The sequence below is a fragment of the Mya arenaria genome, chromosome 6, assembly GCF_026914265.1.
Source record: "Mya arenaria isolate MELC-2E11 chromosome 6, ASM2691426v1".
NCBI classification, from domain to species: Eukaryota; Metazoa; Mollusca; class Bivalvia; order Myida; family Myidae; genus Mya; species Mya arenaria.
Genome location: NC_069127.1, coordinates 74,277,024 through 74,302,733, shown reverse-complemented (window position 1 = coordinate 74,302,733; position 25,710 = coordinate 74,277,024). Strand labels below are relative to the sequence as shown.

At 35.1% G+C, this 25,710-nt stretch overlaps 4 protein-coding genes across 12 annotated transcripts in view; 1 reads left to right on the top strand and 3 right to left on the bottom strand.

Moving 5' to 3' along the window:
• Positions 1-183: 183 nt before the first annotated feature.
• Positions 184-3,446, top strand: LOC128239244 (uncharacterized). The gene is made up of 11 exons (XM_052955792.1): positions 184-214; positions 624-677; positions 863-913; positions 1,042-1,167; positions 1,324-1,386; positions 1,511-1,573; positions 1,813-1,893; positions 2,234-2,311; positions 2,600-2,641; positions 2,949-3,044; positions 3,306-3,446. Exons 3-11 carry the CDS (start codon positions 894-896, stop codon positions 3,388-3,390), a joined length of 654 nt encoding a protein of 217 aa, XP_052811752.1. The 5' UTR covers positions 184-214; positions 624-677; positions 863-893; the 3' UTR covers positions 3,391-3,446.
• On the bottom strand, positions 3,056-9,228 carry LOC128239243 (uncharacterized). 2 transcript variants are annotated; one of them, XM_052955790.1, is made up of 13 exons: positions 8,955-9,228; positions 8,205-8,330; positions 7,899-8,005; positions 7,552-7,665; positions 7,143-7,199; positions 6,930-7,028; positions 6,468-6,578; positions 5,874-6,074; positions 5,472-5,580; positions 4,844-4,939; positions 4,493-4,588; positions 4,044-4,139; positions 3,056-3,775 (listed from the first exon to the last, which is right to left on the bottom strand). In XM_052955790.1, the coding sequence occupies exons 1-13, from the start codon at positions 9,081-9,083 to the stop codon at positions 3,413-3,415; spliced, it is 1,704 nt and encodes a 567-aa protein (XP_052811750.1). In that variant the 5' UTR covers positions 9,084-9,228; the 3' UTR covers positions 3,056-3,412. The 2 variants fall into 2 exon arrangements, with proteins under 2 accessions (XP_052811750.1, XP_052811751.1); XM_052955791.1 differs by lacking the exon at positions 7,143-7,199.
• Positions 9,229-9,683: 455 nt separating this feature from the next.
• LOC128236463 (uncharacterized) lies at positions 9,684-15,091 on the bottom strand. The gene is made up of 11 exons (XM_052951331.1): positions 14,750-15,091; positions 14,026-14,133; positions 13,556-13,656; positions 13,124-13,309; positions 12,774-12,869; positions 12,451-12,618; positions 11,780-11,969; positions 11,537-11,632; positions 11,323-11,412; positions 10,893-10,990; positions 9,684-9,958 (listed from the first exon to the last, which is right to left on the bottom strand). Exons 1-11 carry the CDS (start codon positions 14,873-14,875, stop codon positions 9,766-9,768), a joined length of 1,452 nt encoding a protein of 483 aa, XP_052807291.1. The 5' UTR covers positions 14,876-15,091; the 3' UTR covers positions 9,684-9,765.
• A 954-nt stretch (positions 15,092-16,045) lies between these two features.
• The window catches only part of LOC128238917 (DENN domain-containing protein 5B-like), a 26,524-nt gene continuing 16,859 nt past the window's right edge, over positions 16,046-25,710 (bottom strand). For all 8 annotated transcript variants that reach the window (XM_052955239.1, XM_052955241.1, XM_052955243.1 and 5 more), the window contains 10 exons: positions 25,555-25,683; positions 25,110-25,231; positions 24,620-24,765; positions 23,883-24,001; positions 23,195-23,292; positions 22,820-22,891; positions 22,208-22,302; positions 21,491-21,617; positions 20,918-21,092; positions 16,046-20,514 (listed from right to left, as the gene is read on the bottom strand). In XM_052955239.1, the coding sequence (XP_052811199.1) occupies positions 20,331-20,514; positions 20,918-21,092; positions 21,491-21,617; positions 22,208-22,302; positions 22,820-22,891; positions 23,195-23,292; positions 23,883-24,001; positions 24,620-24,765; positions 25,110-25,231; positions 25,555-25,683 (1,267 nt within the window). In that variant the 3' untranslated portion in view covers positions 16,046-20,330. The remainder of the gene's footprint in view (positions 20,515-20,917; positions 21,093-21,490; positions 21,618-22,207; positions 22,303-22,819; positions 22,892-23,194; positions 23,293-23,882; positions 24,002-24,619; positions 24,766-25,109; positions 25,232-25,554; positions 25,684-25,710) is intronic.

The window sequence follows — 25,710 nt, the reverse complement described above, 5'->3', positions numbered from 1 at the left end:
TATTTCAGATATTTCAACAACGAAGCCTACGTAACGGATGAACTGTAAGTCCTGTTTCAAAGTTTTGTCAAATATATTATAAAGTTTTAAATGAATTCATTAATAACCAAAAACGCTCCAATGCGATGATGATATGACAGATTATGCCCGTTCATTTTAGGAAAAAGAATAAAGAGACGGTGACACAACTGAACATCGAGTTGGCAACACTGAGGTACCCCTTCTTGTTGATTTCTTGAAGGTCATTATCAGGAAGGTTGCGCTCATACGTACACGTTGCAGTCGAGTTTAAACATATTTTGTGAAATGTCCGTCAAATCTGTTCTTATAAGCTTGTTAACGCTCTCCTCAATCACTTTACTCGTGCCTTAGTGTATACCCTTTAAAACTTGTACGATGTACACATATCTTGATGGCGTAGTGCACCAAACGTAGTTTACCCGTGAAAGAAGCGTTTCGGAACCTTTTTCATTTTTTATCAACGTGTAGCGTCTAGTTATCTTTCATTTTCTGATGAGAGGGCAAGGGTGAGGTTGAAATAGATATCTACAAGATGTTTGTGTCTCGCTTATTTCTCCAGGATCACGAAAAAATAGTTGAAAATGGAACTGCTATCATTTCAGAGAAGACAATGAAAATACAATGGTGAAGATTGGAAACCTACAGAAAGAGAACGAGTGAGTATTAAATGCCGAGTATTATACACTTAGTTAGCATTCAGGTTTTGCATAAACATAAAAGTAATTAAACAGATCTTGCCTCTTTATCAAGATATTCATTCATCTATTCCATAAAATCTCCAGATTTTAATTGAAGTATGTCTTAATTACAATGTACAAACATACGCCTTTTTTACTTTTAGAGATATAAAATAACAAGCAGAAGCAGAAGTGATGAAATTACAGGCTGAAATGTAAGTCGGGTTGTTTTTAATGTTTTTATTATACAATTAAACTAGGCAGATGAATATTCTAGTGTTTACTGATGCCAAAAATAAGAATATATACATAATATACTTATGCTTTCTTTTTCTACACTTAGTCGCCGACTCCGGGAAGAAATCGTTGGTTACGAGGAAAAAATCATTGCAGGAATTACACTTGAAGAAAGACTACAGGAAACAAATGACCGTTGTGAAAAACTTGAAGCAGAGAAACGGGGCTATCAGTGAGTTAGCATTTTTCTATATCTATGATTAAATGAACACAAACCACTAGAACAGGATCCTGGGATTGTCTAATGTGTATTTTCTACTGCCCTATAACTATGTCTCACTATCTTTAATATTGTTACGTTAAATACTGTTGTTTGTTTGTTTGGCAGAAAGGAGAAAGAAGAAGTACTTCAAAGGATTCGAAATTTGGAAAGCAAAAGCGAAGAAAAAGGGTAAGAACAAAGTGTGTTGAAGTCCGTATGTTTGTTTGTCTCCAAAGCTCAATACTGGATTGGATTGTTTTTCTTTATGACTAGGGCGGATTGTTTACAATTGTATTATTTCCCTTTTGTGCAGAGCCGAATTAAGAAGTAAGGAAGAAGAATGGGAGGCGCAGGGGAAGGAACTGCTCAAGTATAAGTATGTAATATTATCAATCACAGTCTAAGTACAATTACTAAGTACTATGTCAGTGATGTGTTTAAGCAATCTGTTTATTTATGGGCATATGCGCAATAAAGGAAGGTCTTGCATGTTAACCAGACAGTGAGTGTCCGTAAACGTTGCTGTAATTTGCATATTGTAGTCATAAACGCGATTGATGTCTACCTCATAAATAGAGAGACATTAAAATAGTGTTAGATTGTTCTTGAGTGTAGGTCATATGCTCAGAGATACATGAAGAAAGCCGAGGAACTTGAGGAACATCAAAGTCGTAGCACACCCGGATCCGATTCTAGGTGTGTACACTCTGCTTGTATGATGATGTAAATTTTGACATATAAATTTATATGTGTCAGGTACACAGATAGTAGAATAATGTTTTGTAAGTGTTAATATTTAGCCGATTGTTCAGAACGGTTGTTAAAGAAAACAACGTTGTTAACTTCATCGTTGTTAGTTTCAAATCTTTACTGCACTAGAAGCTTTATGGAAACACTTTTGATCTGCATTACGTCTCACACAATTTCAGACTGTTCAGACCGTTTGAGCCGTGCTTGTTTTTTTCTGAACAATCAGACCATCGCAACATTTTGTTTAATACAACCGTTAAATATAATACAAACATATATCGTGCAGGAGTGTGCTTGGAACAGAACTCAAAGATGCACGAGAAGAGCTAGACGCTGTACAATCAGAACTCGAAGAGGCCAAGAAGTTAGTCGATTTAAATCCGTGTTATAATCTTTTCATCAGTTTTCAGAGACCAACACATGTCACTTTGTATTTCACATGTTTTAATTTTGACTAAATACCAGCAGCAGAAAATAAAAAAAAATAATATATGAAATATTTAACTGCTCTTAATCTGTTAGAAAAACGCGTCGGTTGCCAGCTTTGATTAAATATACCATACAAACTACAGAGACACGCTTAGTGGTCAAATTTCAAAACTAAACACTTTTTGCCGACTGTCTTATAACTGAGTAAGCTGTTTCTTTTTAGAAAGAATGCCACGTTGGAGAAGAAAATAAAGGATCAAGAACGGTATGTTTTAAATACTTAAAGAAAACTGGAAATAAACATATATTAAACATCAAAACTAACACGGTCTGATACCCAAGTTGGTGAATAAAATAAAGGATAAATACCGTTTTGTTCTTAAAAAAGGTCTAAATATATTTTCTGGAAAAAAACAACAACAACGGAATATCCATATATACATCAATATAAACACGCTCGCATACCCAGGTTGCATGTTAATACAAATTTAACGGGACGTTAAAGAATGGATCGAACATTGAATTCGACGATGTGTTACTGAATAATACAATTTTGTTATATCCTTTCTCAGAGAGTGTCAGGACCATCTTGCAAAAATCGCTGAGAAAGAAAAAGAAATAGAACTGCAGAAAGACGACTTTACCAAACGTCTGGAACGCAAGGAGATGTACGTTTCAATGTTATTTTTATTTGTAGTTATATTTCAAGAATGATATCATAATTGTCACTAAGTGTACATATAATTTCAAATTCATAATTTTCACATATTTAGTTCAATTTCAAATGATAACTGTTCTATTCATCTTCAATGGTACGTCATACGGTTTCTAATCTAAACATCAGAAATTCTTATCAGCATTTTCCTGTTCATCAAAATATTAATAGCTCAGACGCACTTTATTTAAAATGAATTTTATTTTTTTAACAGAACAATCGAAAAGCTAAAAAAGGATCGCACATCTATACCGGAAGCACACCCCGATAACGACGATCAGAGTTCATATCTAAACTGATAGGATCAACTAAATACATCGCTCATGACGTATTGTATGATATTCTGGAAGTCGATGACATTGATGACGCTATTCTCAAAGCTACGCCTTCCTGCTTCGGCTGTGCAACTCCTCGCACCAGTAGGAAACCTTCCTGTGATGCCAGATAAAGGGCTGGCCAGATGATATAGTCAAGTGTGGTCCCTGAGTGGCTGTAAAACCTGTATGATTCTCTTTCAAACTCATCCCCAGACTGTCTGACTGTCTCATCCAGACAGACTGGAGGGTTCTGGTTGACCATGTACCAGCAAAGCTCGGAGCATCTGTCCATATACGGTGTTAGTTTTTTCATTGTCTTATCTTTTCCATATTCTTTTTTGGAGCGTTGTATGTGTTTGATGAATTGCTAAAATTTATTGATAATTATACACACAAAAATAAATAATTTAAGGGTTATTACCTTGTGTTTTACAAACAGCCGTGATATATATATTTCTGAATGGCATTGAGGTGACAATTTGCATGTGCAAAACAATAACTTTAACATTTCTTTAATTGGGCGAAAAAACTCGTTATGAACTTCTTAATTAAAAAGCCATATATAAACAGCATGTATACATTGAGGCTGACTCTTAAGCAATGTATTATTTACGCGTGTAGGGACATACACTTACCACCTGTACTTGGGCCACTGATTCATTTGCTTTGGCTTTCTTAAGTTCTAAAATCATCTGCCTCGTAGAGTCGTCAATTGAAAATCTGTCCGATTCCTAAATGTATAATAATTAAGACATGGTTTGCATGGTCGGTTTTGCATTCGAAAACAAGTTTTGCTCCCAATAATTTCCTCTGTGTTTTTTATCGACAGTCCAAATGTGATACACCAAATATCCATACGTTAATATCGATAGGCGTTTTTTTTAAATTGGTGTTTTTTTTATTTTGTGTGTTTCTTATTTGACATGTGCTTGATAGACAAAGTTAGTATTATATTTTGTCAAATGTCTGTGCAGGTGATTTTCTCATTGATATTGCAAATGCATAGTTCAATACCCGAGACGCTCCATCTAAAAAGCTTTGAATTGAGCATTTTGATAGGCTGTAAAAACTACCAATGTCTCACTCTGATTTCTGATGTTCTTGTAAACGGATAACACAAATTTTCAACCATCAGTTTGACATGGCCCTCATTCGTCATCAAACAAAAGGCGTAGCTTTCCTGAAAGAAAATAAAACTTCACCAATTACAATTATTGAGAATACTAAGTCGAATAAAGGCATTTCCATAGGACAATTTCTAATAAATTCTGGAAAATGAAACCTTCAAAACACACACTACAACCAAAGTATGGAAACAGTAGTCTGGTTTGATCGAAACCATACATTGACGGCCATGATTAGTGCAACACTGGCAAAGCCGTTTAGCACAGTCCAACCCAAGAGTCCCGAAGAATAGAACATCCATATAAGTTACCCGAAGAATGTCCAGGAGCCAGCTCATGCTTGCCTTTTCCTCCTTCATTTCAAGAGTCAGAATATTCAGTGCGTCCATCCACTCCGTCTCGTACAACTAGAATAGCATAATTGTGAAAAAGTTTTACTGAATCATTTCTGCGAAATCTTTTCTCGTTGATAGTGACAAAGATTTGCTGGCTGTAAAACAACAGTATACAAATATACTATCAATTCAAATAAAAACAAAACAGAACAGTATTTTTATGGAATATAAAAGTTTAAATCATTTCACAAGGTTAAGGATATAAAGCATGTTCACTTTACAAATTATTTAGGAGTGTAGAATGCTTAGTTCAAAGCATGGTTAATAGTAACCCAATGAAAATAGTGGTATGAATCTTAGATAAAATATCTTACTGCATTACATGTCATTCACGGGCCTTTGAAGCGTTGTAGGAGTATATTGTTTATGTATTTTCTTATCATAAATATTTACGATTTATTTGCTGATGAGAGAAACTGTACAAATCCAAGCATACAAGGCCGTTGTCTATAGTAACGCTTCAAAGTTGAAATGAAGATAAAGATCCCCCTTTCTTTGTAATAGGTTAATAACTTAATACATATGACGAGTTACATGGTTGTACCTTTGAATATTTGTCAGCAACTTGTGTAGGTCTGGTGAATCCATCTAACTCCTCTAGCAGAGGTATTGTATTGGAGTGTTTCATTTTAGAAGATGCCACAGCACTTAACCTGAAAGAAACACAAATACATACCAAAGTTTAACATCGGAACGTTGGTGTAAAATGGCACTGCATGCTGAATCACAAAGTTACTAGTATGAAGGGTACTCAGCGTAGCCAGTGGCGGTTTCCTTGTCTTGGAAATGATGATGGAATTTGCAACATGGCTATTGTTCTATATGAAAAAGATGGCTCAGGAATGTTTGCCTCACTTTTTTCTTTACACATTGCTGCTTGCATTACAGAGTTTTGTGCACTATATGATTGAATGGAGCGAAGGGATTTTAAAAGGAAATTATTTACCTGTCGAGAAGTTCGTTTCTTTCAATCAAACTCAGTTGAAGAGATTTCTCTTTTATTTGCAACTCGTTTCGAAGAAACTTTATTTCCATTTCAGCCTTTCTGTACACATCAATCTTATCCGACCTATCTGCACCCAGTGACTTTATTTCATCCAGTAACTCTAGCCTTTTCTTCTCCTGCTGACTGACGCTTTCTTCAAGACTGAAAAATGAAAACAAAAAAGCAATGTTAAGGTAAAGTAAATGTATTTAAGTTTTTTGTAAAAAAAACATGCATTTTTTGTTATTGAAAACCTTATTTATCTGTTTTGTTTCGTACGTTTTCCGCCGGTGTTTGTTAGGCATTTGTGCCTTCAAACAGGAGCATTGTTTAAGGTTTGGGTTTTGGGTTTGTCCCTGTAATATTGTTAACACTTGGCTAACTTTAAAGGTTTATTTTTATTGTTTGCTTTTCAAAATGATAGTCGTATCGCTCAAAAGAGGTATTCAATGATATTGTATCGCATACATGGAAGAAGTTGTCTTGTTTTGCATTAATGATAAGCTTTGAAGTTACATGGTACTTGTATTAAAATGTTAGTTTGCGCATTCACACCGTTTAATTTTTGTCTGCTGATCCTCGACAGTTTTCTTGAGAACGCTTTGGTTTGCTTTCATTTTCAAATACTCCTCACGTGACACGTCGTCTTCTTCAAAATGTTCCTCCCTGAAAGAGGACGACGTATGTCATTATCAGGTACGTAATAAGGAAAACAGGCCTCAACAGAAAAATATAGATATAGTACAGGTTTCTTGGTACCTGTTCATATCACAGGCCAAATGAGTATCAGTGGTCTTGCTGCAGTATTAACTTTTCTTAGTTTGTAACTTTCAATGTTTCTTTTGTTCAACTTGTATCAGATCATAAAGTGTCATACGTTTTTGAAAACACTCTTTTAATAAGGGCAATATATAACATGTACTTATGTATTTACACATATTAGGCTATATTTTTTGATATCATCTTGTTATTTAAAAGTTCGAAAAATAAATAATAATATTATGCTGAGTATCCTACTTGTCTGTTTCAATGGACATGTCGTGCATGGAAACTCGATCAACCTCCGGTGCAAAACTGTTCTGGCGAATCTGAGTGGCAACCTCATGCTTGGACAATCTAGATGAAATACAAATTATGGTTGCAATGTATAATACTTGAAAGATCGTTGACTAAATCATGTTAAAATACGTAGAATTAATACAGATAATTAATTAAAGGTTGTTTCAATACCGCATTGATTGCAAGTTTGGCGTCCTCGCTTCTGGTGCTCTAGATTTTAGATCTATTCTGCAATTGAAAGTCGCCGCATTATTGTTTAACATTTTCAAGAAGAAAGTCGTCCAAATCATTGTGGGGACCCTCATAATAAACATTAGTAATGGTGTCTGCCAGGGAAACGGACTCAGAAGTGAACAGCATTTCCGTCATTATCGTTAAATCAAGTTCAAGAATATTATAAGCTTAAACCTTGCAAACATAGTTGTTGCATTTCACACAATACTCAACTACAATATTTAGCAATTGTGATCTATGTTTAAACAACTACTTCTTGTTAGTTGCATGATACTATCTTATTCAATTATTATAATTATAAAATTCAGTTTATGGTGTTGCTATTCAAAGTTCTGCCGCGACATACCTTTCAGTGTGTGTAATGGTATCACCGCCTGGATTTGAATGTGTTTGGACGTTAACATTGGTCGACCGCTCTTCGGGTCTTTCAATGTTCCTGTCTGTATGTGAGACATGCTTGCTGCAGCAAAATTCATGCCGAGTTAGTTACAGCACATTGACAAAGATATATGGAAGTTTCTTAAATAGTTTGTTTTTCTTGCTCCTGACATTGTATCTGTCATATTCGGCTATATGGTCCTGATGCTATGAAATTAGAATGATGTTCGCTGCTTTGCAATTGTCTTTTCATGTATTGTATGCTCTTACACTTAAAACTCGTTTACTAATTAATTATATATGTTATTTACTTACGCAACCTGTGGTGGACTATATTTCTTATCCCTCTGTGTTTCCTTTGAAACTCCTTTGGCCTGTTTGCCTTTCTTCGGGAAACCGTCTTCCAGGTTTGGAGGCGGTATCTATATATACATGTATATAGTTCGCCAATAATTGTTACGCAACAAACACAATAAATTCAAAGAACGTCAGTTTGCTGTCAAGTCCTGAATTAAAACGAATTATACTAGGACATTGCCTTAATGACACAAGCAACTATATGGTTTTGTGAAAATTTTCTATAAACATCTAAAGAGTTAGACACATGTTTGGTTTACTCACATATTTATCTAATATCTCGTCTAATCGCTGAATGATTCTAGCAAAGGTGTAGATTTTATCCTGCCTCCGCTTGCGTATATGGTCTTGAAGGTTTTGTCGGATGGGTAGAGACAGAACATATTCACCCTGCAATGTTTGAAACTGTATTTATAACAAAAGAAAGGATGTTGAGTAATGAACCTCACATACTATCAACGTCAGCTAGGTGACAAATACAGGAATTCAGAAGACTATTTTTTTATTTGTTGCAAGAGCAATGCGGATACATGTGTACGCTCAATTTATTTCAGTCGACCAAGGGGCATAGCAAAACATACAGTCATAGTGCACTTTCATACCAAAACAGTGTTTGTATCAATTGTGTGTATCAGCTTATTTATACTCGCACTTGGGTGCTCCGATAAGATTGTTAGTCATATTAGGATTTTGGAGCATAGTGCACAGACAGAATGTAACCCTGGTTAGAGCTACCCTAGTGCACCAGTTTATAGCACTGTCACAAGGGACTTCCATTTAACGTCCCTCCCGGAGGACGATTAGTATTTTGTAGTGGAGTGGCTTGAGACCTCTGGATTTTCAGTCAGTTGTGTAACCATTAGACCATAGATCCGCCACTTAGTGCTTAATAATTCCGTTAGAAGTATTTAAGTCATGGCCAAACAAGATATTAACACATAGACAGGCGATTCGAAATTTCGATTTTTAGAGAAAATGTTGAGTCAAAAGATTGATTATGTGAAATCAACTTACCTGAAGAAGGTTTGACATGAGATTAGTCCATATATCCTGAGTAAGTCGTTCAGTTAGAACACCCTCGTCCTGTAGCTCACGGTTAATCTCCTTTAACACGGACTCTAATTTCCGCTGACTAAAACTCATCGTCCTCCTTTGTTATTACGATGCTATTGCAGAATTTAAATCTTTAGTTTCTTTTATAATTAAAACTATGTGAATTAACCTACATTGACCCAAAAGATGTTTACGTTTGAATGAAACACATTGTATGTGTTTCAATTAATTGAGACGGAAAGCGAAATCCCGGCGTACGGTTGTGCTTTGTTTTAGTTTATTGATCAAATATAAATCCTTTTGTTCAATTTATATACTTGTTTGATCTACTTCGAGGCTCAAATTACCAAAGCTAGTTGTAAATGATATCATGTTTATTGTTTACAAAGGTAAAACATTGTAGCATAGTATTTTAAAGCTACATCGCGTACATTTTTTAACATAGCATTATAATATAAATTATAGAACAATTACAAAATTCAGATGGCATGAAAGTTGAGTTGAAAGTGATTGTTTCTGTAGTTTTTCATAAAAATATTGAGTATATCGGAAACTTAAACATTAATATATCTATAACATATTTAATAAGACATCTTTGATTCTGGTGAACTCCAAGAAACATCAAACATTTAGCGTACTCCTTACATGAATACATCGCATACTACAATGAACAGAACAGAAAATACGTTTGTTTTTTTAATATGACAACTCATACAATTTCCATCTAACAATCTAATTCTATGCACACCATATTTAAAATATAACACAGCGTCTACTTTGTTTGAATAACACCCTTGCTGATAACATCTCCATCCTTTTGCCCATAAAGCGGAGGCCACAGTACAAAGTCCACCTTGGCCCCTTTCCCCGACGCTATTTCATACTTGGTTTTATCCACTGCGATATCCTGCTTCATGTTGTCGGAGAATCCTATAACGAGTGGAGGTGTCTGCATGCACATATACCTGAAGATGATAAGTATTGCATTGGAGTACAATAGAACAATATGCAATACCAGACAAATAAAAATAATGATATTGTTTTTCACAAAATCAGTTCTATTTTTAGTTCTCATTGACCGTGTGAATTCGGTTACCTCAACATTTATTATTGTCATCATGTTGATAGTTTGATAGTTGTGTGTGTTGTCTTGTAGCGGTGTGTCTCATGTTTTGTGTTTGTTTGACCTTGGTCACTGTACCTTGAAAGGGGGTGGGGGTAGGCTAGATAATACTAGTGGGTTTCTCACTTTCATTTCCATTATTGCATTTATATACAGAATCATCCCGGTGGCTCGAACTCGCCGGAACCGATTAGGAATTTGCGAGACATGATATGTTCGAGTAAAGCAGAATCACATATCACCATGATATGCATAAATACTATCAATTACCCTCTCAAAAGTCATATCTGATCGCATTGTAATTGTTCAACAATGAACCTATTGTTCAAAACTTTGTTCAAGTTAACAATGTGATTAACAGGATCGTTGTTAATTTTTAAACTTGAAATGATTTTGGTTTTGATCTTTAACCATATAGGTGTTTTTCGCAACATATTTCACTGAGTGAGCACCAAATGCTTTTTTTCACTCATGGTGAATGTTTACCGTTGGTTGTCACGAGGTGATATTCGTTGCAATCAAACCCCGAAAGAAACATTTTTACGTTGAAGTATATGCCTAAAATCATATTAAATGACATTTACTTGTAGTTTATCAGAAAAACGCACCAAATTGTATACGAACAGTAGTTAAAGAAACTATAAGTTCATTTTTATTTCACTACGAATCCCTTGAATCAACCGGAAAGCATACAATAAAGTATTGTACAAGTATACTTATTATTTATTATTTGGATAATAACATCCTGCAATGGTATGTTTGTTGTAAGAACGTACCAGCACAGTTCCACACAATGCTCTATGAACGCCATGCAACCCGTCAGTTCGTCCATACTATACGTGCCACCTGATGATTCCAGCTTTGTGACAAATGCCTTAAATTGATAACATAACATGTATGGACTCTATAATATATGTTATAAATGTATATAATTATTATGATAGCGGTAGAATTGTTATCAGCATATTACAACTGACTCGATACAATACAGTCGAACTCCGATGGCTCGAACTGCCAGGGACAGGCAAAAAACCTCGAACCTCGAAAGAATCGAGCCAAGCGGGATTGTTTACATTCAGTATAAATAAACCGGTCCTTTACATCTAGTTCGTGTCAACGAGGAACTCGAGCCAAGAGAGTTCGAGTCAATGGGGTTCAACTGGTTATGGCAATATGTTAGATATTGTATATGATAAAAGTCCTTACGTTTTTAACATGTTCGCATGATAGGCGACTGGTCTGTTTCCGAACATTCTGGATCTGGCTCATATCATTGTCATCCACCTTGTGGGGAGGCTGAAATGAAATGTATATGAATAATGCAACACAAGATGTGTCTCCCATAAAGTCACCAATTTCTATCAATAATAAAACAAAAGAAACTATAGGGTTGTACAATCGAATGTTACATTTAAATAACCTGTTTTCCATCGAAACTCTCAGTAGGAGTAATCAAACTGTTTAACACCAGTCCAAATTGAAGTTTACTTGCTTCTTCACAGAATGAAAATGCGTCCTGGAAAGGAAAGAAATTGGGTTCAATGATTACATAACAAGCATGCTGTTGTTTTTAAATCATCTAAACAATCTTCAAGGATAATATGAATTTAATATGACATATTGCTAATCTTCTTTCAGTTTTGTTAAAAATCAAGTGACATACTTGCAAAACAGCCATTGTTTTCACGGCGGCATCTTTGGCAGGAAGGTTCATAGACGTCTTGTAAAATTGGAAGGCGTCGTTCTTGCCGCTTGCATACAGCTCTCTATACAGGTCAGCAATCCTAGCTGGGGGATGGGTGTTGTACATATCTGCAAGCTCGGAACCCCTCTGCTCTTTGATTTCGTTTAACCTGAAAGTACAATGGTTGTCTAAAATAATAGGAGCATGGGTATACTATCAGTCAAATTTTGAGAAGCAGTACCTAATGTTTGCTAAAAGATATAAAACATGTCTAGGAAATCGTGTTAAAATATGAATGTTTGAATATTAAAGTCACATCTTAACTTTTCTCAATATTACAATAGAAACACAGGGACAACTCAATAAATCAATCAATAAAATGATGGAAACTACAGGCAAAAGGGAAGTACCCTGAAATGTGATCGAGATCGTGTTCAAATGCACCATTATCAAGTCAGTTTCATTGTTTTTGCTCTGGTCTACTTACATGATATCAGTAATGTTGCATCCGTTGGAGATAAATTACTGAGAAGAACATAATAGCGCAAAAATAATTCTTACAACACATTGTTTGTATATATAGTAACATAAAAGATACGAAAACACCAGTACAGAAGTTTATCTCGAGGACAAATGAAACGTGTGAATACCTCTTATTAAGATTTGCATTTTCCGCTCTCATCTTGTTCACTTCAGCGACCTTAGCTTCAACTTGCTTCTCTAGACTCTTCATTTTCATTTGCTCCTTTATGTTGTCGATCTTGCCTTCTTTGACAGTGCTATGCTTTTTCTCAAGGGTATTCACAGTTTTTGTCAGTCTTAAGTTAGAAAACGGTAATAACAACTATAGCAAACTGCATATGATATAATGACAAAATAAATAACGACCAAATACGGTTTTTGTTTAGATTGATCTGTTGTATGATTGTTCTAGGCAGTGCAAAAGACTAGCGATTCAAATGTTAAAACCTACTTGTCAATGGCCTCCTCTTTCTCGTCAATATGTTTTTCCAGTTCCTTATTTCTTGCCTCACAGTTGTCTACTCTTTTCTTCAGATGGTCAATTTCCCTAAGGTATAAATTATGTTTGACTCATGACTGTGGCATATGCACTTAAAATAAGTATGACAAAGTACTGGTGTGTACATAACTAATCATCAGAAAAGTATGTTTGTAAATAGTCATTTAATTGGGGATCGTAGTTGTGTCCCCAAAAGTGAATAGCTTACGGTTTGAATTTGGGAATGGTTTTATCATACCAAAATGTTAAATATTGAAACACCCATATACAAATACCAAAATGGTACGCCTTATATTACTAACCTTAGGCCCCTTTGACATCTGTCACATATGAAAGCCAGTGCTTTGTAACTCCCTGCAATGTCAGGGGCGACACCTGGCGGAGGCTCAATCTTGTCTTGTAATTGGTTGTCTTTCTCCAGACTAGCCTTGATCTTCTCTAAACAAGAACAGAACTGGGCCAGTTCGTCTTTGGTCTTCTTTAAATCACTGGAATGGTACAATGGTATTTTGCATCTTAGCATGATCTTTGAACAAGTTGCGTGTAACAATATCAATTGCTTTAAACTAACATTACGATTATAAACTAATACGGAAGACGTATGTGTTGGTACTGTGAAATTGTTGAATACGAATGTTACACTTTATGTCTTTCTCAATTAGTAAAGCGCTGTTTTAAAATATATAGATGAGAGTTATCGAAATGAACAAACGAGAAAATCAAACATCGCCTACCTTGCAGCCTGAAGTGCTTGCGGGCTGTCCCCTCTGTCCCGAGGAGTTGGAGTGGCGCTCAGGAACTCGGCTTCGTCAACCAGCTGCTCCGGGTTCTGCAACTGAATAGCATTCATTGCTCTTAACGCACATATATCCCACATATGAAAAATAGTGAATACCGCTAGAACTCAATGTCTTATTTGTAAGTTCATCTCTACTTATCAGAGGTGTTGCGTGGCTGGGATTGGATTAGAGTTCTATGCGCTATCATTTATGCACATGTTGCAGTAACCATTCTTGTCAAATTAACTATTGGTTGACAACGTACGTCTAATGAGTTACAGAGTTCAGTTCACAATTCGGACGTTTCATAAAAGTTTAATGTGTACAAGTGAAAATAAAACGACAAGAACTCCGCTCAGCTTGCGTTGATAAAGATAAGTCGAATATCATAAGTGTAAATTTGAAAACAAAAGCCTTTATCTTACAGCGTTCCTTAGCTTGCCACATGCGCCCGAAACTGACTTGTACATGTTGATCTTCTGCAGGTTCATTGTGAGCTCATTTAAGACTTTCTCCGCCGCTTTCCATTCCTCCTGTTAATAACAATATAATGACGGTACATTTCTTTACATTTGTACCTTTAAACCATAAAAAGATGAAAATAATCTGAACCCCCAACTACCAACTGGTTGGTAGTTGGATAACTGGAAATAGTCGAGTAGCTTAATATCAACATCAACATCTAACTCTAATTTTTCGAATCCCCAACTTGCAACTAGCAGGTAGTTGAATATTCGAATCCCCAACTACCAACTACCAGCTACCTTCCAACTTCACCGTCATAAAAACATTATAAGATTTGAATGACAATGGTATTATTTGCACGAACAAACAAAAACATTGTTTTGTCTTTTATCAATATTTTCCATTGCTACATTTACATTTGGGAACTTTTACAAGATGAGATTCTCTAATGATTGATGTTTCATGCAGTTAATGTACTATAAAAGGTTGGAGACAAACATCACCTGCACGTATGTTTTTCATAAAATTATAACTCCCATTGAATCGAAATAATAGCTCGTTGGTTCCTGCGATGACTGAGAATGTCCATGCAGACGTTCGTGTTAGGCTCGAGATACTTAGAACACGTATTCTTCTGGCAATGTTGACCGATTTGTTCAGAATGCAAAAACAAAACACACTTACCACGTCGATTTTTTGCCTGAGTCTTTGCCATGCGTCCTTCACAGCGACGTTTCTCAAAGCTCCGTTCTGATCAAGCTTGTCATCGACGCTGATTGTAACCACTTCTATCAACCGCTTCTTCACCATGGTTGTATAATAAGTATTTCCGACGAGCTATTTTATACCAGTTTTCTAGTATAGGAAAAAATATTTTAACTTGTTGTGTTAGTTTTAAACGCAGGCTCTACAATAAATTGCAATGTTTAATTATGTAACTTGCCTATTGGTCGGAATATATTCATGTACATGTGCATAAGCTCATGAATAACACCCATATATATTAAACGTTATACAAAGTTTCCAATTCAGAGTATGCCATTTTTTTTCTATTCATGAAAGTAATGATTATACCCGCGTTTTAAGTAGAAGGAAACAAAGCAATTGGAAATGTGATACTGTTTTACTTTCATTCAACAGCCATGTCTACAAGTCCATGATTTTCAGCTTAAGATATTTATAATTTGAAAGGTGACATTCCACTGATTTCTTTTATCTTTTTTTTATTTGTTTTATAAAATTTCTATGAAAACATTATTTCCTATATTTATGATGCAGTGACAGCTGAAGTCAAAACATAATTAAGTTACTGGTATGCATTTGGGACAGGGCTTAATCATGTTTGAGACGTACAGCACGGCGAGAAACTACCAGCATACATTGACTTCAATTGTTTAAGAAATAAGCGGGTATAACTTTTCGGGTTCTCCCTATAGTTTTACTACACTATTATCTAGGCCGATAAGTTACAAGAGCACTGAGAGTGGATGACAACGCTCGTCTGTGTTACTTACCATACCATGTTGCTTAACTAGACAATTATTATAGCAAGGTTTTTGGAACTTGCTACAAAGGTGCGATGTTATCGTGGATATGTGAACTTAATTTGAGGTCAAAGTTTTCAATTCATGGCCAGCAAAGAAGTTAACGAATGTCGATGACGCCGACGAGGAAACCAAAGTACGGTCGAACTCCGTTGGCTCGAACTCGCTTGGCTCGATTAGCTCGATGGTTCGAACTGGATGTAAGGAACCTATTTCTTAATACTGTATGTAAGCATTCACGCTTGGCTCGAACTCCCAGAGGCTCGATGTATTATCGCCAGTACCTAGGAGTTGGAGGCAATGGGGTTCGACTGTATCGACAATATAAAACAGCAACATACGAGCGATCAAACGCATCTTATTTCCCTGCAAGGTAGTACCGAGTTACTATTATTTAATTTTGAGTAAACAAAGTAATTGCTGAACAAAAAATGTATGATAATTTTGCTTTTTATTTTCTCAATAATAACTTCACATACAAGGTCAAAACAGGGTGTAACAAAACAGTATGACAATGAACCAATACATCCTAGCATTATATACAATCACCATGCCTTATACACTGACTGGTGGGGCAATCATAGCAACACACGTATGCTACCTCAACTTTTTAAATTGATATTTCTGAGTAATTTGAATGAAAAATTTCGAAGCTAATAACTTAATTAGACAGTTTAGGTAATGTTTATTTGATTTTGCACGTAAAACTTTTAATATTGTTTGTGACAATGACTTCATATTGAACTGAAATTCCTGATCTGAAATATTGTTGTTTGTCCATTGTAAGATGGGCCCCTGACTTTTGAAAGTAGCACATACACTCTACATATACACTAAATCATTCTCTTAAAGCATCCGGCCCCAATTCATCAAAGTTTCTCAAGCATAACAGGTTTAAGTCCCTTATTTCATTGCTTAAACTTAATTAACATGACATAAAGTAGTTTATCATTATTATCTTAAAATTATATTCCTGTAACAGTCTCAAAACTCTGTAAAAAGAGATAAAATAAAGAAATTATACTAAAAAATAGTGTGCTAAGCTTAAACCTGTTACTAGAGGTATAAAATAATTATAGAAATTGGAGCCAGGTTGTCAATATTTTGCAGGTAAAAATTTAATGCCAATAAAGGCAAAAGTTGTAAGAACAATAAGAAATCAACTTAAACAACAGAATACTCATTAAACATTTGACAATATATCACAAAACTACAAGTGTATATTGCAAAACAGTAGAACGTTCTAAAGAATAAAATAAAATGAAGAATAAAATAAAATGGTGTTCAATTATTATAATTGCAGACATCAAGACTTAAAAAGTAATTAACATCAGAGTTTTCCACTAAAATAGTTGAATAACATCAATACCTAATACTTTTAGTGACTTTTAGTTACATGAACAATTTTATGGAAGTGTCAATATAACCTGGACGGTTTAATTCAAATAACAATTTTGATTTGAAAATATGCAGCATTAATATGTTTTAAATGGCATTGTGGACCCTAACGGGGCCGAGAACTGTGTTGACACCATCCATAAGTTCCTTAGTGAATGATTGTTTGAGGACGTTTCTAAAATCGGTGCAGGCCAATAGAATCGTTTGCCGGCATGGCGGCCCGGGATCTCGCCCAAGAGGTGTGCTCGTAACATTCTCAGTGAGTTTGTTTTGTTATAAAAAAATACAATTTGAACTAACCACATTCCCATTACTAATAATATTTGTCTTGTATAATAATGAACTCCAAACCTGTGTGAAGCCGCCATTAATCCACCTCTTTATACCTATGTTAACATATATATATATTGAGTTTTCACTTGCTTTTACTTAAATATAAACTGTGATATAATAAAAGAATATTGAGTTGAGTTGAGTTGTAACAGCCCTACAGATTGTTGCAAATGAAAAATAAATATAACTGAATAAAAACGTATCATTCCAACCAAGAAAACAAAAACAAAGAGCTGACTACTGGCCATATACAATGTGTGGTGTGTTATCATAGTATTTTCCAGAATAACAAAATTAAATAATGGTGAAATAAAGCTGCTTACTGACTATAAACAATGTGTGGGTGTGGTCTGTTATCTTAGTATTTTTCAGAATAACAAAATTAAATAATGGTGAAATAAAGCTGCTTACTGACTATAAACAATGTGTGGTGTGTTATCATAGTATTTTCCAGAATAACAAAATTAAATAATGGCGAAATAAAGCTGCTTACTGACCATAAACAATGTGTGGTCTGTTATCTTAGTATTTTTCAGAATAACATAAATAATTATGAAATAATCACTCATAAACAATTGTAGATGTTAACAAATGTAAAATGTCTTTTGTTGTAGAAAGAAAGCAAGAAAATACTAAATATCAAATATTGTAGTTTGACACAAAATCTGATTCAATGAACAGTAGGAACCTAAATGCAATTGTGGGATTGCTATTTTACTTTTTCGTACAAAAAGTGAAGCTACTGCTCTGAAGAACAGACATTTTCTTTGGTTAGTTTCTAAATAATTATTTAGGTAGTATATATAAATATTTTTAATAATTATAATATCTATTACCAATATAATAACTAGAGTATCATAAGATATGGTAAGGCCCGGCATAATTGGAGTGGTGTAGCACAGCAAAGTTAACTTATTTTAAATTCAAAGGCGTCAGCCATGCCAATATGGACAATGCACATGTTTTCAGGGATTTTGTAATACTATGTTTGTAATGGCCTTCAGTTCTTTCGGACACATAAAAAAGCATAAGTTATTCAATGTTCAAGCACATTTAACACCCTGTAAAGTAACTAAACTGTATCTCCATGTACTACAGAGGTAAATGTTCCACACATTTTCATGCCAAATATAATTTAAATGCGGACTTCTGAATGCTTGCATCAAGCATGAAAACCTTGTGCAGATAATGAATACATAGTTCAGTTTGAACACACATATCTTGTGTAGTCTTGTAAACAGTGACTAGAAATATGCTCTGACAAAAATGACTGACTTATAAATGCACAGGCAATAAAATATGTCACAGTTGTCAGAATTAGTGTGCATGGGAAAAACCCTTAAAAGATGAGTCTAAAAAATGCTTAACATGTAAAAATGATGGTATTTTAATCCTGAAAATATCGCAAACATAGTTTGCAAAACACATGGAAATGACAAAATAAAATAGAACTATAAAATACATAGTTTTTAAAGCAAACAAAAACACATCATGAAAGGGAGCCATAACAAGATGAACATAGGAGCTTTCAACCTTTTAAAACATGCATTATATAAAGCTTTAATAACAAAACAATACATCCCTAAGTAGCTGATAATAGTGATGACAAGATTTTTAAATGCTAATGACTTAAGATATTGCTCTAAAAGTATCTACTATCAAGGTTATTGTTGTACACAACAAAATATAATACATGTATACATGTAAGTCTGAAATGTATATGATTACTATTATTTAATGAATATACTTAATACATGCATATTCAAACTACAACTGATTGTTAGTTGAATACTGATGATTGGTACAAGAGATATACCGACTATGTCGTCACTTATCAATGAATACCAGATAAACTGTCCACTAACATCATTGAGCAATAATATGTATAATTTATCATGTATGCGCACGCAATGACTACATCAAAATGTTCCTGTATTTCACAGGTTTTAAAAAGAAACCTATATATTTATCCACTCAAATCTCAACAATCAAGACTGTTGTTGTTTAAATTCTTAAGTTGACACAAATTTTACGTATATATACATACAGTTCAACACAGATAACCCCTCAATAAGATAAAGTCCACAATATAACCCAAAATAATATTTTTTTATAACCGCCCCCCCCCCCCCCCAACCAGCACAAAATAATCAAATACTGTAAGTGACAAGGCCAAAATCATATGAAGAAGTATAAAAATATGTTTGACTGTTAAACACTTCTTGTAACAAAGGCAAAAGAGTATCTGCTTAGTCACACAAAACACAGAACAAATATTGAAATTCCTTTCATGGTGTAATCATTGAAAGCAATTTTTTCATGAGTGGCACAGCAACAGGTGAACTTATGATTTTGTGTGAGAAAAATGTCAATTTATCCAACATAAATTGGAAAATTGCACGATATTCATAATGTCCAGATGTTACATTTTGTGACGTTATTTGAAACATTTTCGACCAGCTCAGTGAACGCATTTTAATTTCATAAAATAGACGTACACCAAAATCTATAAAAGCAGTGAAAATATTTGTCAGAGTTCTCTCATGCAAAAAAATAGTCTGAATAATGGCAGTTATTAATTTCCAGAATATAATTAAAACCAGGTTAAACCTGCCCACAGGTGCGATGTAAGACAACTTTAGAAATAAAAACTAGGCAGCACAGATTTGCGATTTTCAATCATATCCTTTTACTGTGTTGTGAAACTTATTATGCAAAAGCCCTAGTTCTACAAGTAAATAATCACTAATTCATGCAGGAAAATAAAATCATGTTTGGTATATAAGACATGTTCATTGGTATTCTACTTTTTTGGTAGGACAATTTAAAAATAATCAAAATGAAATTAATTTCTTATTAATTGAAGAGTATATTGGTAGTATAATGGCAGTGTTACTATTCTGTAAGGGGAAGCAACTGCTGTCAAGCCCTTGGACTAGAGAAGATTCTTTTGCTAAATGGCATTCCCCAGACCAGTGAAGGTTCCTTTGCTAAATGTCAAGCCCCCGGACCAGAGATGGTTCCAAGACAATGTTAAAGTCATTGAGCGTGTCGAGAATGTGAGTGATGAAGGTGATGAGGTCATTGTCACGCATGAACGATTTCTCCTCGTACATCTGAGCTGTGATCACATTCCGGGCGATCATGGGCAGCCACGACTGCAGGGTGTGATCCCTGTAAATACAACACAAACAATATGCAGCAGTCTTCAGTATTTATCTTGAAGGTTTATCGAATATCAACCATGCTTTTGGCAAATTTATTTTTCAGCAAAACTTCTTTACTTGCCGAAGTTTGTACAAAGGCCTCTGGCCAATACACAACTGCCAATCCCTGTGGAACAATTGTCATAATTCTATATGGAATTCGTGTCACTGAGCATTTCTTTTATTGAATGCATAATGCAAAAACATGCAGAGCAGCAAAAAGTCAAACAGTTGTATTTTGGGCCGAGCCCAAACAACCTCATTCACAGAACAGGCCTATTATTTCTACTACATAATAATCTGAATCAAATTAAAAGGTCCATCAGTCTACTTTCAACTTTGTCCTATTACTCAAATACCATAATACCAACCTGATTCCCACACAGACGAAGATCTGGAACTTCCCATCCTTCCCAACAGACTCTGCATCCTCGTTGATTTTTGACAGTAGACTAGATAAAGCCCAGAACAGAGCAACCTCGGCCTCCTTACGACGCCGACCTCCCTCTCGTGACATGGAAGGCTCCAGGTGTGAACGCACACGCTCTATAATAGACAATAATAGAGAATACTGTAATTGTGGAGGATGGGAAATTGAAGAAAGCCCAAATGGACTCGTAATAACCAGAGATTATACTTTATTTTTTAATTTTTTTTCTAGTGAGTGTGCATTCATGAATAGTTGGAAGTTCTGGTCTTGTCTACTTATTGGCATATGGTCATATCATTATGGAACACCTTGTTTGCTACAACTACTAGAATGGTAATTTCAGCTTCACTTGACCTTAATAATAATTTTAAGATAATAAAGATTTTTTTGAATTAGTTCTGCAAATTCATTTTCTAATATGACCCAGCTAAGCTAGCATGGGTATCTCATGACGGGTAATTCATAAACACTTGCCACCCAGCTATATAAACAGATCAAGTGTTTGTGAACATACCAAGGTAGTCCCAAGTGTAGAATTTGTTTCTGAACAAGCGTGATGAGCGGAAACCGTACAGGAAAATCAGCTCAATACACTGAACTAGGCCTTTATCCCCACATAGCAGGTATGTCAGATTGCCTCTCTGAAATATAGGTAGATTAAACTGTATATTGGAGGAAGAAGAAGAAACCGTACTGGAATATAAGCTCTATACACTGTACCAGGCCTTAATCCCCACAGCAGGTATGTCAGATTGCCTCTCTGAAATATAGTTAGGTGATATAGTTGTATACATGGAATAGGAAACCATACAGGAATTTAAGCTCTATACACTGCACTAGGCCATAATCCCCACAGCAGGTATGTCAGATTGCCTCTCTGAAATATAGTTAGGTGATATAGTTGTATACAAGCGAGAGGAACAGAAACCATACATAGGCTCTATACTCTGAACAAGACCCTTTTCCCAAGTCGGGAAGCCTCTCTGAAATGTTATGGTTAAATTCTCAAATTGTCTAGGATTTTTTTATCGCAAGAGGCAAATAATGAAATTTATACAATTTGTCTTGATTCTTAGCATGGAGTGTGCCTGCTCTCAGTTCAGGTGAGCATAAAAATGTAAGTGTAAAATCTACTACCATTATTATAACACAATGTGTAATGAAATATGACCTTGAACCACTAACACTGTTTTACTTAACCTGACAGAAATAAAACCTTGTCCCAATGTACCTCTTTCTCTGACCGGTAGAAGTGCTTGATCAAACCGTTCACAGCGTGGCCCAGCATCTCCTGTATGTCGGGGATCGTCAGGTTACCTGTCGTACCTGTAACAACCATAAATACTCTCAAATACTCCATCCTACATTGTTAAACTAAACATCCTAGAAAGTGCAGTCATCCCTGTGATAATTAAGATAAGCCATTGTCTATCAACACTTTGCACTGCCTACTTCTGTTGGACAGTGCTGTCATTGAGAAATTGACAACTCTGCAAGTTTGAGGTTACTATGGATTTTTTTCATTGCAAAACTGTTTTGTGATCAATTCAAACATGTACCAACAGTGTTACTGTATGTTGTACTTCTCATTCTGTAATATCAACTGAGTGCTTTTCCATCGAAACATCCCACCCCAGGAATGCAATATAAGGAAATTCTCAAGGGGAGGTTCCTGTTGTTTGTTTGTAGTAAAATTGGAAACAAACTTCTAGTGTTTGAATGAAATATCCCTGTTGTTAAACCCTAAGAGTCCTTTTTTATTTATAAAAACAATATATGGAAAAAACACAAAGGATTTATTCTTTAAAGACGACATACAACCTGAATGTGAACATTGCCTTACCAGGTTCGGCAGGGCTTCTCACTGACACCGGGGACGTTGCCCTGGGAGGGGAGGTCACTGCACTCAACAGTTCTGTAATATAAATACAAGTACATGAAGGGAAACATATTATGACCAATATTATTCTATAACAAACTGCTCAATTATAGTAAGCTCTTGGCTTACAAACATTGTTTTTGTATAACATGCTACATTGAAGTAGAGACAATTAGGACCAAATAGCTATAATTCAAACTCACTTGGTTGAGTGCCACTTGATAATGAAACAATGGCTTTTATTATTTGGCTTTTGAAATTACAGAGTTTGATTCTTCCTTCATAACTTCTACAAAAAGGCACTATTAATCTTAACTGCTGAGTACTAGTAAACCATACCGCCAGCTTGGGAGTTCTGAGACAGCAGTTCTGCAACTAGGAGTCTCTCTATGCTGCCATCCTCTACACCTTTCCCTAACCACCGACCACACACAAACCTGGAACAAGACAAAACGTGCTCTACAGATGTATATGAGGTCATGGCTTACCTGTCTTTACAATCTAGCCAAAAAAATGTTCGATTTAAATCTGAAAGACATCAGAAATGAATTAAAAGGTTTTATAATTAAGATCCATATCAAAATACTTTTGGCAGACTACAAAATTAATAGATTGATAACCTGAAACACTGCCATCATGAGGTATCATTTTCATTTGATATTCATTAACACTCGGTCCATTTTCACAAAGCTAATGAGTCTAAGTTTGAGACTCAGAAAAGTAATTTTTAATTTTGTTGTAAAAATGGGTTTTAATAGGAGTAAATATGGTCAAAATTGCTGTATCTGTCAAAAATAATAATATCAAGCACACATCTTTTGCCAAAATGAGTTACATTATAAACTGAAGCTTTCTGAGCTGGAGTCTCAAACAGAGTCTCGAGACCTTAGTGAAATTAAGAATATGAACCATGTTGGTATATAACCGGTATTTAGATTTTCATTGCAGTCTTACAAATTTATACTTTGTACCATAATAATTACCATTGAGGTAAAGTATAAATCCTTTTACTGGCCAACATACTTACTTGTAAGTGTGTCCGGAAATCTCATTCCGAATGAGCACATACTCTATAAGCCACTTGGGAGTTATGCCACTGTTGTCATGGCCTATTCTTAACGTCGTTAGCACACCCAGATTCTTGTGCTGGAAGTATTTAAAATCAACGGGACAATCATTAAGCATTTAGCAGAACTAACTACCAATTTTCCGGAAAGTTATTTTCTTCACAAAAGTTAATAGATTGTCTTTAAGCACTTAATATTATTATTCATTATTAAATATTTCTTAAATATACTCTTATTTAGATGCTGCATTAATACATTATTTCAAATTTTTAACTATTCAATAATTTTATCTTTGAAATTCAAATATGCTTTTATATGAAACTCTATTTTCAATTATGTTAGATTTGATTTTAATAAATAATCATACACACTATTCAATACACACATATATTCAATACATACATTCACACATATATTCAATACATGTATGCACACATATATTCAATACACTTATGCATATCTTCACACAGAAAAAACTTCTTTCTGTCACTTAATGATCCCTGTTCACACATACGACATTCAATACACACAATACAAGTGATACACATACACATACAAACATCCACACAAAATTCAGGAAACTACCAACTATATATATCAAAGATACCAGTCTTCTCCACGTGACTTATGCACATGATTCCAGGTTCACACATACGACATCTAATACACACACTACACAAAATACACATACACCTACCTCCACACAGAACTCCAGCACTCCCTTAGGTATCTCAATGATCCCTGTCTCTCCCATATGACCAGCAAACGTGATCCAGGGGTTAGCGCTGGTTGTCGTGCAGCCAAACTTCAGGCTTGGGTATATCAATACACGGTATGGAACCACTATAAAACAATTAAAGGAAAAATGGTTCAATATTAATATAAATCTAACAGTATTCCACTTATAGACAAATTTACACGTTTGGGCGAAGTATCATTTGTGGTATTTTGTCCAAGTTGGGAACTATTAGTCAATCTGGTAACTAACTTTTCTAAATATTATCTTTATACTCAATTTATGAGTAATTATAAAATTATCTTTGTCCAAGTGCCTTCTACATGTGGTATAAAATCATAAAGAACATAATTAATTTGGAGGAAAAGATCAATAATGCAAATGCAATTGAAGGTGAAGATCAGAAATATTATTTAAATACAGCCTAAAGTTATTTGACAGCTCAGTTTACCTGTGTTAGTGTATGCGTTAGTGAAGCAGAAGTAGTCCATGGCATTGAGAGACAAGAGGTGATATAGGAACTGTTCCCGCTCATCCTCACAGCGTAGGAATGCGTAACGCTTGTACAGGTTCCTGAAATACATACGATATATTAGTGAAGCAGAGGTAGTTCATATTCATTGAGTGACAGAAGGTAATACAGGAACTGTTTCTGCTCATCCATAAGACTTAGGAAATTGCAATGTTTTTTACTGGTTCCTGAAATACGATACACCTACACAAGGTTAAGTCGCATTAATGTCTGCCTCTCACCCATCATCATAAGTATGATCCCCTTCTCCCCTTCTCTGCTTCATACACACAAAAATTGGCAGGTTAGAAATCAGTGGGAAGGAGATTTCATCCGAAGTCAGTTAAGATATATTAGAAAACATGCTTGGAAGATCTACACATACCTGAGAAGGTAGGAATCAGACAGAAGTTCCTTCAGGTGTGAGGAGAGCAGTTTCTTCTCAAGGGCAAGTCTTACCCACGCCCGGGCACGACCTACATCAGTTTTTATGTTACCCATCTCCTGTACACGCCTGCAAGCAAGTAGAAAGCTTAGCCAC